At 37.5% G+C, this 16,020-nt stretch overlaps 2 protein-coding genes and 1 long non-coding RNA gene across 3 annotated transcripts; 2 read left to right on the plus strand and 1 right to left on the minus strand.

The window, feature by feature from the left end:
- Window positions 1-1,321: 1,321 nt before the first annotated feature.
- LOC103970579 (transcription initiation factor TFIID subunit 8-like) lies at window positions 1,322-6,406 on the minus strand. The gene is made up of 3 exons (XM_009384402.3): window positions 4,803-6,406; window positions 1,502-1,690; window positions 1,322-1,381 (listed from the first exon to the last, which is right to left on the minus strand). Exon 1 carries the CDS (start codon window positions 6,002-6,004, stop codon window positions 4,919-4,921), a length of 1,086 nt encoding a protein of 361 aa, XP_009382677.2. The 5' UTR covers window positions 6,005-6,406; the 3' UTR covers window positions 1,322-1,381; window positions 1,502-1,690; window positions 4,803-4,918.
- A 475-nt stretch (window positions 6,407-6,881) lies between these two features.
- On the plus strand, window positions 6,882-9,243 carry LOC135652234 (uncharacterized). Its single transcript, XR_010502094.1, has 2 exons — window positions 6,882-7,020; window positions 9,002-9,243. It is a non-coding gene; the product is annotated as an uncharacterized LOC135652234 (long non-coding RNA).
- Window positions 9,244-10,606: 1,363 nt separating this feature from the next.
- LOC135652333 (inactive protein FON2 SPARE1-like) lies at window positions 10,607-10,927 on the plus strand. Its single transcript, XM_065173177.1, has one exon. It carries the CDS (start codon window positions 10,607-10,609, stop codon window positions 10,925-10,927), a length of 321 nt encoding a protein of 106 aa, XP_065029249.1.
- Window positions 10,928-16,020: the final 5,093 nt, after the last annotated feature.

Genomic DNA, 16,020 nt, shown 5'->3' on the forward strand with positions numbered 1-16,020 from the left:
TTAAATATTTTGATATGACTTTGATCATGACTATAGTTAATCAAATTTTGATCCATTTTTAAATGGTTAACCCAAATTTATGAGCCTGATTTGAATAATTAATCCAAATTTAGACTTATCCAATTAAAAAGGATTAACTAATATAAGAGTTTCGTACAAAATTAAAAATATAAATTATAATTTTTCTTTATAGTTTTTTCATATGACATATTGATAATATTTTATATATACTAGATACAAATTTAATTATTATTTTTAAACATTTATTTTATTATCCACATACATATATTTACAATTATAAAATATTATTTATTTTTTTACATAAAAACATGATTTATGATTTATCATGATTATATTTATTAATAGTTTTTTTTATTATGCTGATTAATATTTAATAATTATTATGATTATTGTTTTATTATTACAAGACCATCCTATCCTTTGCCTCTCTAAACTTCTCTTCCTTTCCTTCTCCATAGCATCAAAAGGAACAACAAGAAAGAAAGGAAACCGACCTTTGGTTTCAACCCAACTACCCATTTGATGCTCCATCTGATATCTGTGATCTCTGCAACCACTGCTTTGGAAGAACGTAAAAGCCAGCATCTGAGAAGACAGTTGAATAGGGAGGAGGCAAGGCATATTGGACAAGGAAAAGAAGAGCAAGAGACTTGTAACAAAGCAACTCTCATATACATCCCATATACATATGGATCTGAATAATCGAAAAAAGAATCCAACTTGCTGTCGTCCGTTGTGCTAATCAAATTGGAGTAGGGATAAAGACTAACTTTGCAACATCCCATATACATATGAATGTTGATAGGGGGTAATAGATTTTTCTCTCCCCTCTACTCCAAATACCCCAATCTCACACTTGAGACAAGAGAACAGATAGACCACCAAAGCACCAATAGATTTGTCTCTCCCCTCTACTCCAAATACCCCTCCACTATTTTAGGATTTTGGCCTGTGTCACCGTTAACTAAACTAACTTGAGTATTAGATGGATATCAGACTCATCTCGGTAACAGTCTTTACTTAAGAAAAATAGCAAAGACCTCTATAGTCACTTGTACCCTCTCAATTTTCATGTTGTTAGATGATTCTCGAACTGTATCAAGATTTGAAATCTGAATTCGGATTGACAACTTCTGGGCAAACAAATCTATTTCATTCTCAAACTCTCAGTTTGAGTGATTGAGGTTGTATTCTCACTACGGAAACTGTGACCAAGTTCCGGTGACAATTTCAAATCACAACTATCAGCAAAAGCAGCATTTACTCTAAGCATCTGATCACAGAATGCAATAATGGAGGATGAATGTATAACAATGACTCACCTTGATGATATTTTTCTGCCCTTCTATTCTGCAACTTGCTACAGAGAAGACAACAAATCAAAGTCAATAAGAGTAGCCAGTGGAACGAGTAGACACAAATTCAACACATTGACACAAAGAAACACATCAATTTGTCATGGAAGAATGTATAAAACTACCTCCCCAATCTGGTTGACTAATCCACGCATTCCAAGCATGATACAAATTCAACTCTTCAAGGATCCAGATATTTAACACTTTCCAAGCATCATACCTTTATAATTACTCCAGAAATCAGAAAAAAAAAGAAGCTTTGATCTCCCGTAAGTGGATCTCAGCTGATGCAGATCTTTCTTCTTGCCAAGTTCCTACAATTACAAACACAATAAACTTGTAAAATCGTGTTGAGTTGCTAGGAAATGTGAAAGGTGATTATACGACACTCAACAGTAAGGTCATGACCATTTTACTGCATTATACATGTAAATTCAGGTAAATTGATCAACTTAAGCAGCTTCACATGTTCATTGGGACATCGATCACAAATTGGCATTGGTACTAGCAATTCAATCACCTAAGATGAAATGCCAAAACTTGAAAGTAAAATAACCACAGGATTTGCATCATTCTGCTTATCAAAACTTTCAAATGCACACAGTAAGCAAAGATATCAGTATGGTAGACATCAGATACACAATGTCATGTTGCACCGCCGGTATTCCACCCCATTATGAATTTCCATGGTTTGACAAGTTCCACAAAAGACTTATGATGCTTTTTTTTTCACAGGTGACATTAGAGGCCCTACCGATGCCATGGAGGGGTTCATTGGTGCTGCAAGTCCAGGACTGTCTGCCAGGAAGACAAGCAATTCACCAAAGTGCATGAACAGTGTCAATCTATTACATGCATAGAAGTGCCAGGATAGAAGGCATACTGGAACATAATATATCACAAAATACTCATTGCCACAAGCAATAACCTATGCTGTCCTATGAAACTGGCTCTTTCCTGGCAATGAAGTATTGACAGCAACAATCCCATACTCAAACATAATCAGGAAGAGGCATGGCATGCTCATCATGGATGCACGTGCTGTTTCACATGAATATAACTAACTCAAACTTGGTATCTGAAGAAATTTTTCAAAAAAATAAAAACAGAATTCAGATGTCTTAGCACAGCTCATGACATCGATCATATCTAATATGATATACCCAATCCGTATCAATAGCATCCAGGGACAACCTGATTTTTGACTGATTTCTTAGCCTTATCCCAGAATGGTGAAAAATCACCTGAATAAACTGAACTTGGCCAGAATTGGCCCATTCTTTTCAATTTTGGTAGATTTGATAACCTTGAAATGATTTTAGAAAAAATGAAGAGGAAAGGGAGGAGGCCAATGGTCAGTTGGTCACCACAAGCACAATAATAGGAGGGCATGTGCAGGAAAGTCAAAGAAAGGGAAGAAAAAGACATCACTATGATTGTGAAACAAGGAAAAACATGCATCTGCAATTGTATTCACCACTCATTGCAGCATTTACATTAGACATCCCCCACCAGTATTGCAATGTTCATTGTCTACCACCACATGATATGGAGAGAAAAGGGTAAGAGAAAAAGGAACGAGAGAGAGTAACACTTCTTAATGAATAGGAATGTCATCATAAAATCATGTGAAAGCTCTCTTTAGGTGGAGTCCTTTAGGTGTCTTTGCATTGTCTAACAATTCACCCACAAAATTTATTAGGGACGACTTAAGACCATACACCTATTTCTATATTAAAAGATACAAGTAGACAACTTCTAGATCTTCTTGCATTGCATATATACTATACTTTTTGAAAAGTAAATAGTTTGTACTACAATAACATCTTTGTATAATATAATTAATATTATTTCTAAAAAACATATCAATGTTCTACTTAATAAAAATATTATCTGTTATGATTTTATTGTTACCATTGCTAATTTCACAATAGCAAATGCTCGTGCACTGGGTAATAATTTTCAATCCATTATGCTTTCAAAAGTTAAATATCTTCTGGAATAAGCAGGAAAATCTTATAATATTTCACAATTTTTATGGTTTTTTATTATAACTTTTTTTGTTGACCTACTTTGATGTTTAAGCCTACCAATCCAATCCAACCGATGCCTCCAATCCAACCAATTGCACCAAACTGATGTAAACCCTGGTTCTAATATTTGGATTACTGCACGCTAGTTCCTGACATTATGTCATTCTTGCCAACAGCAACCGTGTGAGCAAATTTGACTGATTCATCATGTGAATAACCACAATAATCCAATTAGGAAAAGAATTTGCCTTTTATGACCTTCAAGTGAGGTATAATAACTACCTGCTTCAACGATTTATTATTGAATATAATGAGAGACATAATTGATAGAGAAATCCAGACTCAACTATGGTACATGACTAAAGAACCTTATCTCTTTAAGCTAGTCCATGGACAAAAGATCCATTTCTTAATCATCAAATGGAAATTTGTTGAAGCAAGTAACAGCATAAAGCATTGTTGAAAGGCAACAATAATACTCCAAAGGACACTATAAAGCTACAATCTCTTTGTATGCATTGGTTGGGGTCATCCTAACACCCACTAGATCAAGAGAGGTCGGTATGGTTTTTCCAAATGGAATATGATGGATGAAAAACCAATCATATTAATTTTTCAGCATATTTTCATTATAAATATGTGCTGGGAGCTGATACTTGAAGTCCTAAATATTGGCTTTCATTAAGAGATATTTGGCATTACTCACGATTTGTGTCATTCTACTTATAAAATTAAGACCTTATAAGTACTTGTTAGAAAAAATGTTTGGCAAATTTTCTTTCGATTGAAGTTCTTAGAAAGTATTTAACAAAAGTTTCCCTATTTTCAGAAGTAGAAACTTTCTCCTTCTGAAACTTCTAAAAGAAGAAAAAAGGTAACCATCAAACTTTTTTTATTAGGAAAGGAATTCATGAATTTCAAGAAGTTTGGTCTGAACACCTATTGATAATGATGATGAGGATGAGATGGATAAAAATAATATGTCCCATTCATTTGGGACATCGAATATAAGGGAGTGAGTGGTTATTTGTGTCACTCCATATTTTTTAAATTTATTTCATTTATTAATTTTTTAATCATTTATCAGAGTATTCCATAATCCCCACCAAAAAAACAAATTAATTTTTTTCCCATTCAAGAGATCAGCAAGTTATCTACAGGCAATTACAGAAAAAAAAAGGTTGCCAACATGTTTAACTTCCTTCAACCCATTTATAAATGGGTGATGAGTTAGGGATAGCAGATATAGACTGGAGCTACTTAGGAGTTTGTACCAAACACCAACCAACCAGTCTTGTCGCCGACCCTAGTAAAAAATGTGATCTTTGCTATTTATAAAGAGAAAACGAGAGAAAAGGGTGAAAAGGACTTCCAAATGGAGTGTGTCACATACCTAGAATTTCTCACACAGCCCAACTCGTTGGGAACAGAAAAGTGCACAATCGACCAAATTTGACATGCCATACAATACAGTTACATTTCCACTCTGCAAGCGTGTCTAGATGTTCTTTATAGCTGAGCAAGTTCATGTGGTTTGTCTATTACTGCTCTAAATATAATCTCTGCTCTCTTCTTCTTGTCATCCTTCTCATCGTACTTGAGAGTCCATGAATCCTTATCAGCAATCAAAGTGTCAGAAGGGAGTGATGCTGTTACAGATTTCTTGACAGTCCTAACCTTAAAATGCACTGTAGGCCTGATTCCATGAAGAAGCTTTCTCTCATTAGTATTGAAGTCGAGAGAACCAACCTTTGCCGCCTTGATGACAGGGACAAAAGTCTCAAGAACAGACAACCTCTTGCCAGCATACGCTTTCAGTGGACTGGCAATTTCAGATACTTCTTTCTCACCATATGGTAAAGGTGAGGCCAGAAAAGGATTGTTATTAACCTGATTGCCATTCCCAACATGGCCATCTTTGGTTGGACGAAACCCAGCTGTACTGTTGCAGGCAAGCCGCTGTTGTAAGCTTAACAAAGACCTCTCAGCCTTCTTCCGCCGCTTTGCTAGTTCAACCATGTCTGCTTTGACATCAGTGTCCCTCTTGTTCCAAACTGGTGTGTGGACATAGGTGTGCGGATCAGGGAACCTTGGAAGCCAGTTAGGTATGTGCTCTCCCGGCGGTTCCTCCCCAGCCTGAACAAAGCTAGGTGCAGGCTTGGGCATTCGAGATACAGGGAATCTAGGAATGGGCTGAACAAATGGGATTTCCTCTTCTGTGCTTACAAACTGGGTGATCTCTCGAACTACACCAGCATTCACTAGGCAACGGTGAACACCAGATGCACCAGAAAACCCTCTCCACGAGTCCAAATCCTGTATTCCCTGGATGACATCAAACACATTGCAATCCGCTCTTCCAGCCAAATTGGCATAAAAATTGGCACTTTTGCCTAGATCGCAAATGTACCGGACGGCAACCTCTGCAAGAGCGTCAATCGCAGAGCGACGGGAGTAGTGAAACCCGGTCGACTCACAAAGCTGGGCAACTGCGATCTTGGCGATGGCATGACCAAAATCGTCACCTCCTGACAGCCGACTCTTCTTCGAGCTGATCTGTTGACCCCTTCCACTATTCTTTCTTCCATCGCTCATATTCGATCGATCATATTACCAGCGCCAAAACAAGGGTTCGCCCAATCTCCGCCACTCCTAGTTCATCCGCCGCGCCTATGAAGCTCGCGATCAGGTCATCACATCCCAAAAGCCAGCGCGATCCTCTAACCCACCAGGATTTAGCAGGTTCTGAACCAGAAGCCGCAGTACAACGCACAGCAGAATTCTATAAGCTGGCGAACGCGTCCGGAGTTACAAAGCGGCTCCTCAATGAATCTCGACAGCTTTTGAGATCGGGAAAAAGAACTAACTAAACGCAAGAAGAACAAAATCTAGGTTTGCGAAAGGAAGGAATCGACGGCAACGGATAAAAAATACAACAGAATATGAGGAAGGGAAGACTCAGCAAAAGAAACCCCTCGATAAACCCTAAATTTCGAGAAGCACGAGAGAAGGATCGAAGGATTTCAGATGGGTCGACGGGGTAGTTTTATCCATGCGACGATGAATACACGTGGCGAGCATACATTGGGGAAGGTTTGTAGTTCGAATGTGTAGGGGTGCGGGTAATGCTGTTCCGGCGGAGCAGTGGATCTCAGGGCCGTGGAGTGGGGCCCGCCTCCGCGTGGTCTCGATTGGGTGTCTCACGGACACGTTTTCAGCACGTAACACATCGACACAGGCGTCCCATGGCCAACCCTCTGCCTCACATCAACGTCACCGTATGTTACGTGTCTTTATGCGAATCGTGATAACTAGTGCTTGGTGTTCAGTGTAACGCATCAGTACTGCTTCGCGTCACATGGCTTCCCCGTATGTAAGATGTCCCTTTCCGCCGTTGGATTTTAAGACGTATCAATCACGAGTTGATCGGGCTCACGATTTTTGGCGCAGTGGTGCTGAGGCAAAAACCCTCGACATCCAGGAAAAGCGAACCAAAAACCCTAAACCTAGAGCGAGCAATATCGATGGCGAAATCGTCGACGTCCATGGAGAAGCTTAAGGGATTCTTGAGTTCTCAGATCAGTGACGAGGAGAAGTGGGCTCTGAATTCGGTAAATCTCCCTTTGTTATGTTTCTTCTGAGTTCCCGTGGTATAATGGGATTCAGAAATCTTCAAAGGTTAATGCTTCATTTGATCCTTGTGATTGTTTGCTTAAGTTATTCTCTTCTGCCCTCCTTTATTGTTTGATGATCATCGGATTTATTCTCTTACCACGAAGTGGTTGTTGAGCTGATTATTTGAACCGTTAAAGCAAATCTTTTTTCTGTACATGCTCCGTTGCAAGAAATACTAGATAGCAAGAATACAGTGTTTGGTCGTTTAAAGCCCAAATCTTGGAGGTTTTATGCCGGTAAATCTGCTAGTTATATCATCTCTCGATTGATAAAGTAATACCTACTAAAATTTGGAGAGCAGTTATAACTTTATGAACTTAAGGTGCTAGTGGTAGTGTTCAATTATAAAAGTGAGCATATTATTGGCGAGAAATTATTTTGGAGTTCTTTAAAGAGTGATCAAGTTAATGCTCTTATCTGAAGAATTAGGGTATTAAGTTCTGCAATTTGCTTTATGATTTGAATCAATTGATTTTTTATTTTTATTTTTGTTGAAGAGGACATATTAACTGCTGCAGTTTGCTCCATTATTTGCTTTCTTGTATTGGATATTATTGGTAAATATTAAATACCAAAAGATCTAAATATACTCGTATGGCTGCTTTAGCAAATTATTTGACAATTATGTACGTTCTTTGCGAATTCATGACTGCATTGTGTTTTTGGAGCTTACCGGTTCGACATATGGGTGGCAGGTTTGACTAGAAGTTGATGATAGTGCCCTATAACATTGTAGGTGTTATGCTGAATCCATAAACTTTGTGCATCTTTCAGGAGTTTTGCAGGAAAGAAGTAAACTGGTTGTCTTCTTGTTTTATATGAGTTCTCCCCTTAATTTCTTGTGCCTTGCTACGCCAGAGATGTAACTTGTTGTAAATCCTGTAGTTTATTTTAACATATTATCCCTTAGGTATTAGATATTTAGAAATTGATCTCTTGTATTTCTTATGTCTTGACCCTAAAAATCCCTCAAAAAATTATCCAGGGCTTGTGCGGCTTACATGTGATGTGCAGTAGCTGAATATTCAGATAAATAGCTGTTTACATTACCTATGCATTTTTTCATGTATTATATTATCCTTCAATCATCCAGATAATTCATGCCTAGAATTTTTACAGCAATTGAAGTAAAAAACAAGCTACCAAAACAAAGGGGATGATAGAAGAAAGAATACAAAATTAAATCATGCAGCCTCTTCTTTTCTTTCTTTTTTCCATCATCTTAGTCCTCCACTCCCTCAAAACTTTTCCTTTGCTTCTTCCCACCACTTTTAATTTGCTTCTTTCTTTCTCTTGGTCTTTTTTTTTAAATATCCTCTGTTCCCAGTCTTGCTTTTCTGCAAAGCTACTCCTCGTTCTTTATTTCTTTGGTTTTTGCAGTCTTGCTTTTGTACTTCATTAATTGATGACATTTGAGGGAAAAATTGTCCACCTGTCTGCTCAGCAAATGGCCAGCACCTTTCTCATAGTGGGCATTCTAACCTTCTAGCGTCATCAATATTTTTGTATTACTAAATATAAACAATATCAAATTATCTTAGTTGCTCCTTTTTAATGCTTTCTAGTAATCAAGATGATGTTTTATGTGTGGTAGGTTCTTTCCGGAGTCTTAAATGCATGGTCTAATATGGATATGATGTGAATGTAACATCTGCATAACTGAGAAACTAGCAAATACTATTGCAACACAACTTAAATGGCACATACCTTTTTTTTTGTTGTCTTTTTCTAATATCGGTACCTTTACTTTTTTTATTATTTAACAGTTTCGTATAATTGGAGTGGAAAGTGAATTTTGTCTTGTTCATTTTTTACCTGTTCGCTTATCGTAGTCAATCATTTATAATATTCTTGTGTTAACAGCCTTCCAGCTTCATACTAGATTTTTCATTTACCCACTTAACTTTGTTACAGAAGCTGCTACGTGCTGCCGGGCTGTTTGCTGCATCTATAGTTCTAATGCGCAACTTTGGAGATCTTATGGCTATCTAAAGCTGAAGTAGTGGATTGTAGTTCTTTTATATACTTAAATGTTATTTAGGATGTTTTGCTTCCAATCTTGTTAGCGGATTGTAATTCTTCTTTTATATACTTAAATGTTATTTCAGATGTTTTGCTTGCAGTTTATGTCATAAGCTGCATATGCTTTTCAGGTATCACGTTCATATGGCATTTGGTACAGTAGCATGGTTTGCTTGCCTATTAAATCATTCTTGTCGGCCTTTTTTGGTTCTTACTAATATTATCTTGCCCCAGTCTGGGTTCTTTTGCTGTGCCATTAACATGTAAGTTATTATCATCCCAAAAGACTCAATTTAGGGCTACTTTACTTGCCGGTTGTTGTAAATGAAGTGAGAAAATGAGTTTAAAGCTTTTCAAATTTTAGTTTTGAGTTTTACAATGTAATATCGCAATAATGGTGGGTTGAATTGTGTCTCAAATTTGAGAAAAAAATGTATGGTTGTTTTGCTTGCTTCTGGAAATGATGACAAGATGTAACTTTTGAAGGCATGTCATCTCTGGTAACATGATGTTTGAGTTACAGAATCACAATACTGTGGTGTTTGAAATGAATTATGCATGCTGAAAGCTAGCTCTTATATTTTTTGCCCCTTTTCTCATAATTTGTTCTATTCATCCTCATGGATAAGGAATAAAAATAAGATTCAGTACATGAAACTTCTATTTGAGAGTCAATATATATAAATCTTATTTTAAATAGTGTATATATGTGATAGATTTAACCTTAGATTTTTGTATTTGTTTATAATCACACAACAAAAAAAAATCTATCTTTGTATTTGTTTATCCATAACTATACGAAGATTATAGGAACCAATATTGCAAGTGAGTTTTGCAAAATGAGAGGTAGAGAAAAATATAGGTCTGGCTGAATCATTCAGAGCATTTCATGTCAACCTACAGTATCAAATCATCAATCTGGCTGCATGCCCACACCTCCCTGCGTAATTTTTGGTTTGTGTTGGAAGGGACATCATTAGATCTCAAATCTACTGGATATTATCCTTTGCTTGCAAGGCAAGTGAAGGTGAAGGTGAAGGTGAAGGTGAAGAAGAAGGTGAATCCTCATCCTTACGACTACAAGTACTTAACTTGAGTCCAGATGAACTCTGCTACTCTACTCAATGCTCGACTACTCTTATATCAATTTCGGTCGTCTACCAAACTCTAAGATCCATTATCTACGTAATAGATTGAATATTATCATTTGTCCATATGATGAACACAATGGTATTCTCTCTCTTCTTCTTGCATGCATTGTCTTCCCACACGTGTTATCAGAGCAATACGACCAGATAAAAGTTACTACAAGCTGTAGTTCCACTCCCTGTCCTCCTTGCATGCATTTACTGCCGAGGAGCCCCATCTGTTCATAGGTCTCTCGCCATGCTGTTTAAAGCCCATCACCTCCTCTCTCTCTCTCTCTCCTCTTCCTTTCTTCTCCTTCTCTTGGATCATAGCGACGCTCTTTCTTGATGATCTCCTGCGGCCGAGAGAGCCATGACGAGTTCTTCCTTTCCTTCTGCAGCGCTTTGGGCCCTTATCTTGGTCCTCGTCTTCCTCTCACCGGCGTCCACGAGTCGTCTCTCTCAGGATGATGATACCTTCTCGGCCTACGTTTGCGGCCGCCACTGCCACCACCGAGCTGCGAGTTCTTCCTCCTTATTGCGTGGGTTGCCTTCGTGGTGCCTCCGTCCTCGGCCAGGCCAGCTTCAGCCCCGTCCGCAGCCGCCGCCCGGGGAGGAGGAGGAGGAGGTCGATCCCCGATACGGCGTCGAGAAGCGGCTCGTGCCGACCGGGCCCAATCCTCTTCACAACTGAGTTCTTGTATCAGTCCCGGTGGTTGGCGTTTTCATCCTCTCTTGTCCTTTCTTTCCCTTTAACCTGTGGCGCTTTCTTGGTTTCCATCCATAGTGTAAGAGATGCGGAAAGGAATCACAATGGAGGATGTTTACTGCTTTAGTTGTTGCTGCGTTAAATCTCCCAGTGTTGTTTGAGTTCTTGAGATGACTGTGCATGGAGTTCATCTGAGTTATCTTCTCTCTCTACAATATGTTCGACTCAAAAGAGGCTCATGATTTCATTAAATTGGATGGTGGTGGAGAGCTCAATGCATTCATGTGTTGTCCTGAGTCATGGGGAATGCATGAGCCTCACAAATCCTTCTCTTATTCCCCGCACTGTGATTTCACTGTCTATCTTGGCAATGCCACACAGCAATAAAGTAGGCATTAAAGGGAGGTTAAAACATGCTCTTTGGGGGGTTGCACTTCATGTAGCTATCAGATGAAACATTGTATTTGGAAAGCTACAAAGCTAGATGTCAGTTCTGAGAAGAACTCTGAAGAAGCTATCAGATGTAACTCAGAGTGTGCAATGTTTGCATCGAATTAAAATGTAACTTCCTACATTTGTAAATCTGCAAGGCTGATTGCAGAACCTACTCATAAGATAATATTCTTAAGCTATTAAATGTAATGAAGAAACAGATGCAGATTAATGTCTCAAAATGAGCCCACTGCAAGAGAAAGAGAAAGAAAAGGGCATGACAAGGAACAGAGGGGTTGATTGCCCACATTAATTGTGAGGTTTAAGAAAACTAATAGATGCATACTCGATTAAGATTGGAGAGAAATTGAAGGGCTGAAACAAAGCAAGAGAGATGCATTTATAAATAAGATCAAAATTTAGCAAGTCGTGTCAATTTTAGGATTAAAGGATGACACCAAATAGTAATTACTATAGTCAATGGAAAAGAAAATTCAAGTTCTTGAGTGTAATCTGTAACTTTAAGAAAAAAAAGGGGTTCTTGGATCCAACAAACTGTATAAGTAGTTTATATCATCAAGAAATGTCAAAGGATACAGTACAAATTGGAGTGAAGTATCTGATCAAATTATGCAAGTAAAAGAAGTCCATGTTCAGTTGCAGCTTTCTGTAGAAACTTATGCTCAAGGATGGATTGAAGCTGTTAAAATTTACATCACAGTAGAATATTGTAATAGCAGAGCAGACCCATGCAAAGTTTTCAGCATTACAACTTAAGCCACAGAGACAAGGAAAAGTGTAGATGCATGCACCAAATGAACCAGAGGGAATATAGACAGAAACAGATCATATTATTTAGAGTAACAACATAAAATCTTCATATACAAAGAGGAATCAAAGTTTTTTTCATTACAGTAGAAGTACTTGCTGAAAGGCAGAACTGGTCTGAATGTTGTGCACTTTATTTATATCACAATCTCAGGGATTGTTTGAATCATCAGTGCATTATAGGATAGGGACAACAACAACAACAATCATGGAAAGCTTGTATGCCTTGCAAAGCAAATCCAGCTTTCTCAAGTTGCTACTTCTTTACACTGCACATACATGTACCAAGATCCTCCCAGTAATGGCACTTAACCAGTGTATGAAGAATGATTATATGGTAATTGCATCATAATATTAATGAAGCATCAGAAAGCAATCGGGGAACTGCAACTAGTGGAGCTACTTTGCTTTCTTTAAAAGAGATCACAGTTTCAAATGCACCAACTAAGGCCTTAACTCTGCTTTTCCTAGCAGCAAGAAGCTCTCTTGCAGTTTCCTCAATCAGCTGATTAAACAAACATTGTGCATGTTCATCTTGATGCCTGAAAACAACGTTTCTAGTCTTCTCCAGAGAAGTATTGGACTCTGAAACATTACCATTCTGATCGTCACCCGCCATGTTAGCCAGCCTATATTTGAGTCTCTTTGGACTATTGCTTTCAGAATGAAGATTTGCTATCTTGTCTCTGATGAAATCTAACTTGTGAGGAGCCACAACATTATCTTCTGAATTAACACTACTACTTCCTGGTCTACTCTTTATTACACTTTTTGGAACACCTCTGTAGGTTCTCTGAGTTACCTGTCTGTACAAATTAGGTTCAGTCACTCTACTAAGTTCAAACAGAAATTCCACATTTTCTCCTTTCCTGTCTGGATATAATTTGCGATTCCCGAGCTTTTGATTGAAGGTTTTAGTAAATACATTCCCCAGATTATGCTTAGTGGCATTCCAATTTTTCTCACTGGTACAAGATATTCCAGATTTGGCTTGATTCTTCACTGTGATGGGGGATATTACTCCCCGATGTTTCCTCAGCTTCATGCTTGATACCCTAGTAAACTTAAGCTCAGTGGATGGAGAGGTTGACACTGGTGAAAACACTTTCTTTTTACCAACATCTGACTTGCCCAATTCCTTAATTAGCTTCTCCTGGTTCCTTCGACCAGATAGATCTATTGAAGACATAGATGGGGATGAGGATTTCATCACCAACTTGTCTAGTTTTGAAGACATTGCAGGTTCAGCAGATGAGCCAGTTGTCTTAGAAGGGGATGAAGTTTCCTTCTTGATTACTCTGGGTCTGAGAGATTCAATGGTGCTCTTAGCATATGATTGGCCCTTTTGTTCAGCTGGAAACTTGACTGAGTTTGTTGTTTTCCTTAGTGCATAACTCTTTTTGACAAAAATTGGTTCCCTAGTTGTCTCATCTCGTTCCTGTTTGTTTACTTTATGTCTGTTGGAGACTCCACTGTCTTTGTTTCCATTCTTTGGCTTGTTCACCTCTCTCTTTACTTTCTCACCTATACTCAAGCTCTTCATCTGTGTGTGTTCTTTTGAGAAACTTGTTAGACCAGTTGGTTTGTAGATATTTTTCTGAATTGATTGTGTCTTTAGCTTCATGCTTGAAACTTCCTTGGATGCTACATCTGCATGAATAACAGGTCTGCAAGTAGCATGTGATTTGGTCTTATAATTCTTCAGCTTCAACCTTGCTTGTTGATCAGATGATCCAGAAAGTGTCTTCACCTTGACATCTACCAGATTACCATATGATTTTTCTGTTCCATCAGCTGTTTGACACTCAGCAAACACACTGCATAATTTTGATGGATCTGCATACTTATGCACAACAGAAGTAACACATTCCTGAATTGCTGATGAAATCACAATTTTTTTCCTGACAGGTTTGTCAAATGATCCTCCAACCTGAGTGATGGGCACATGCTCTTCAGTTGCAACATCATTCAGTAATCTATTTCTATCGAGTCTTGTGGTTTCTGGTTCTCGAAATAAACCACTGGATTGGTAAGTTGATACTTGCTCCTTAGATGCAATGACCATAGATTCATCAGACAACTTTTCATTTTGATCAGCAACAGAATGCTCAGGGCATGCATCATTTATTTGGTCCTGCAATCCAGCATTATGCTTTAAGATTGATGATTCACTAGCTGATCCTTCAGCTAGGTTGGCAGTTAAATCAGAAATACTAATTATCTTCTCTGGTGGCAGATCCATCTGCTTGATTAATCCAATCTTATCAATGAGTGCATCTTTTGTATATGTTGGATCTTGCTTTCGCCCCAGTTTCTGCCTTCTTTGCCGCTGAGTCATAAAATTTGATTTACTGTATTCTTCAACAGGCAAGCCTAAGAACCTTGGGAAAATGAGATGCTTTTTCTTGACATCAAAAACATGCTTAATTCCATATTGACAGATATCATCACTCTTTGAAGAAGAAAGTGAAGCCATGGTATTTGGCTTTGCTGTTGAATTTGTAGTTGTTATTCTATTATATACCTTAGGGGTTACTGGGATGACAACTCTCTCTTTACTCATTTAAGTAAGAAATATAATCTTACGTGTATCTTTAATTCTGTAACAAGAGAAGCACAAATGTTAGTGCAAAATAAGCTGCATACCTGGGCAATAAAACTTGAAGGCACACCTATCGAAGAATTAGTAGCAATATGAATTACAACATCAATTTACACAACCAAATTTGATCAAAATCGATCATAGTTTTTTATGATTAGGAGTAACACAAGAAATTCTGGAAATTCATTTGAATGAATGAACTATGATTTCAATAAAAATGTCATTTAACACACAATGAACTATTTTATGGCTTCTTGTTGTTTTTGTTATTGAACAGGGTAAAGGTCAATTAAGAGATGCATTAATGGGTTCACAATGGATGCTACTGTACAAACTTTTCTACTTCAAAATGGTTGTGGAAGAAACAAATGATTGCATATTATTTAGGACTTGAACAAATTAACATATCAGATGATATAAAACAAGCAAAGGCCTCAGCTAAACAGAGCAGAGGCTGCAATTTGTAACCTGTGTGGCTCTTGATTGGTTCTTATTCCAGTTATTTCTTATCATAGTCAAATAATATATTTGATGAATAGCCAGCTAGTTCCAAATGACTTGTCTACTGAAGTTTTACCATATGATCAAACAGCTAAAGGAACAAAAGTTTAGTCAAATAAATAATAAAGTTCAGGTAATTTAAGGGTATGATTGATGCTGATTCAATGACAGATCCATTTCTTCTGAAGCACAAATATGATTGTATCAGTAGTTAATTAGAGATTAAAACTCAGAAGAGTAGGTCATGAAGCAACTACAGATATATGAAAAAAGGACACCAAGAAACAACGATGAAAAATATGCAGTCTCCATAAATAAAGACACATGCTAACAGCTGCAGTTCATGAAGAAGGCAAAAAAAAAAGACAAAACCAGATATAATAATGTTTTATTGAAAACCTACAAAATGACTTGCTAATGATCAAATTGCCACTAGATCACAAATCAAGACTTCACTGCAATAAATAAGCTATTCTGAGAAGATGATAATATGAAATACACATAGGCATTAGCAGCAACCAAAAGAACACTATTACTATAAAAGACATAATTTAGCACTCCAAATGTAAGACAAAACTACATCAAAATGATTAAGATTACAGTGAGAAGCAGGTAGCTAAGTTTATTGTATAAATTATCTAATGCTCCAGTCAAATTATTCTGCAACATCATACATAACCAAAGAAGACATTGTTATGCTTTCCAAAGCTAAACC

This window comes from Musa acuminata, chromosome BXJ3-11, assembly GCF_036884655.1.
Source record: "Musa acuminata AAA Group cultivar baxijiao chromosome BXJ3-11, Cavendish_Baxijiao_AAA, whole genome shotgun sequence".
Taxonomy (NCBI): Eukaryota; Viridiplantae; Streptophyta; class Magnoliopsida; order Zingiberales; family Musaceae; genus Musa; species Musa acuminata.

Bases quoted from the DNA above. Each gene is read 5' to 3' on its own strand.
- LOC103970579 (XM_009384402.3), bottom strand. From the start codon at position 6,004: ATGAGCGATGGAAGAAAGAATAGTGGAAGGGGTCAACAGATCAGCTCG.
- LOC135652333 (XM_065173177.1), top strand. From the start codon at position 10,607: ATGACGAGTTCTTCCTTTCCTTCTGCAGCGCTTTGGGCCCTTATCTTG.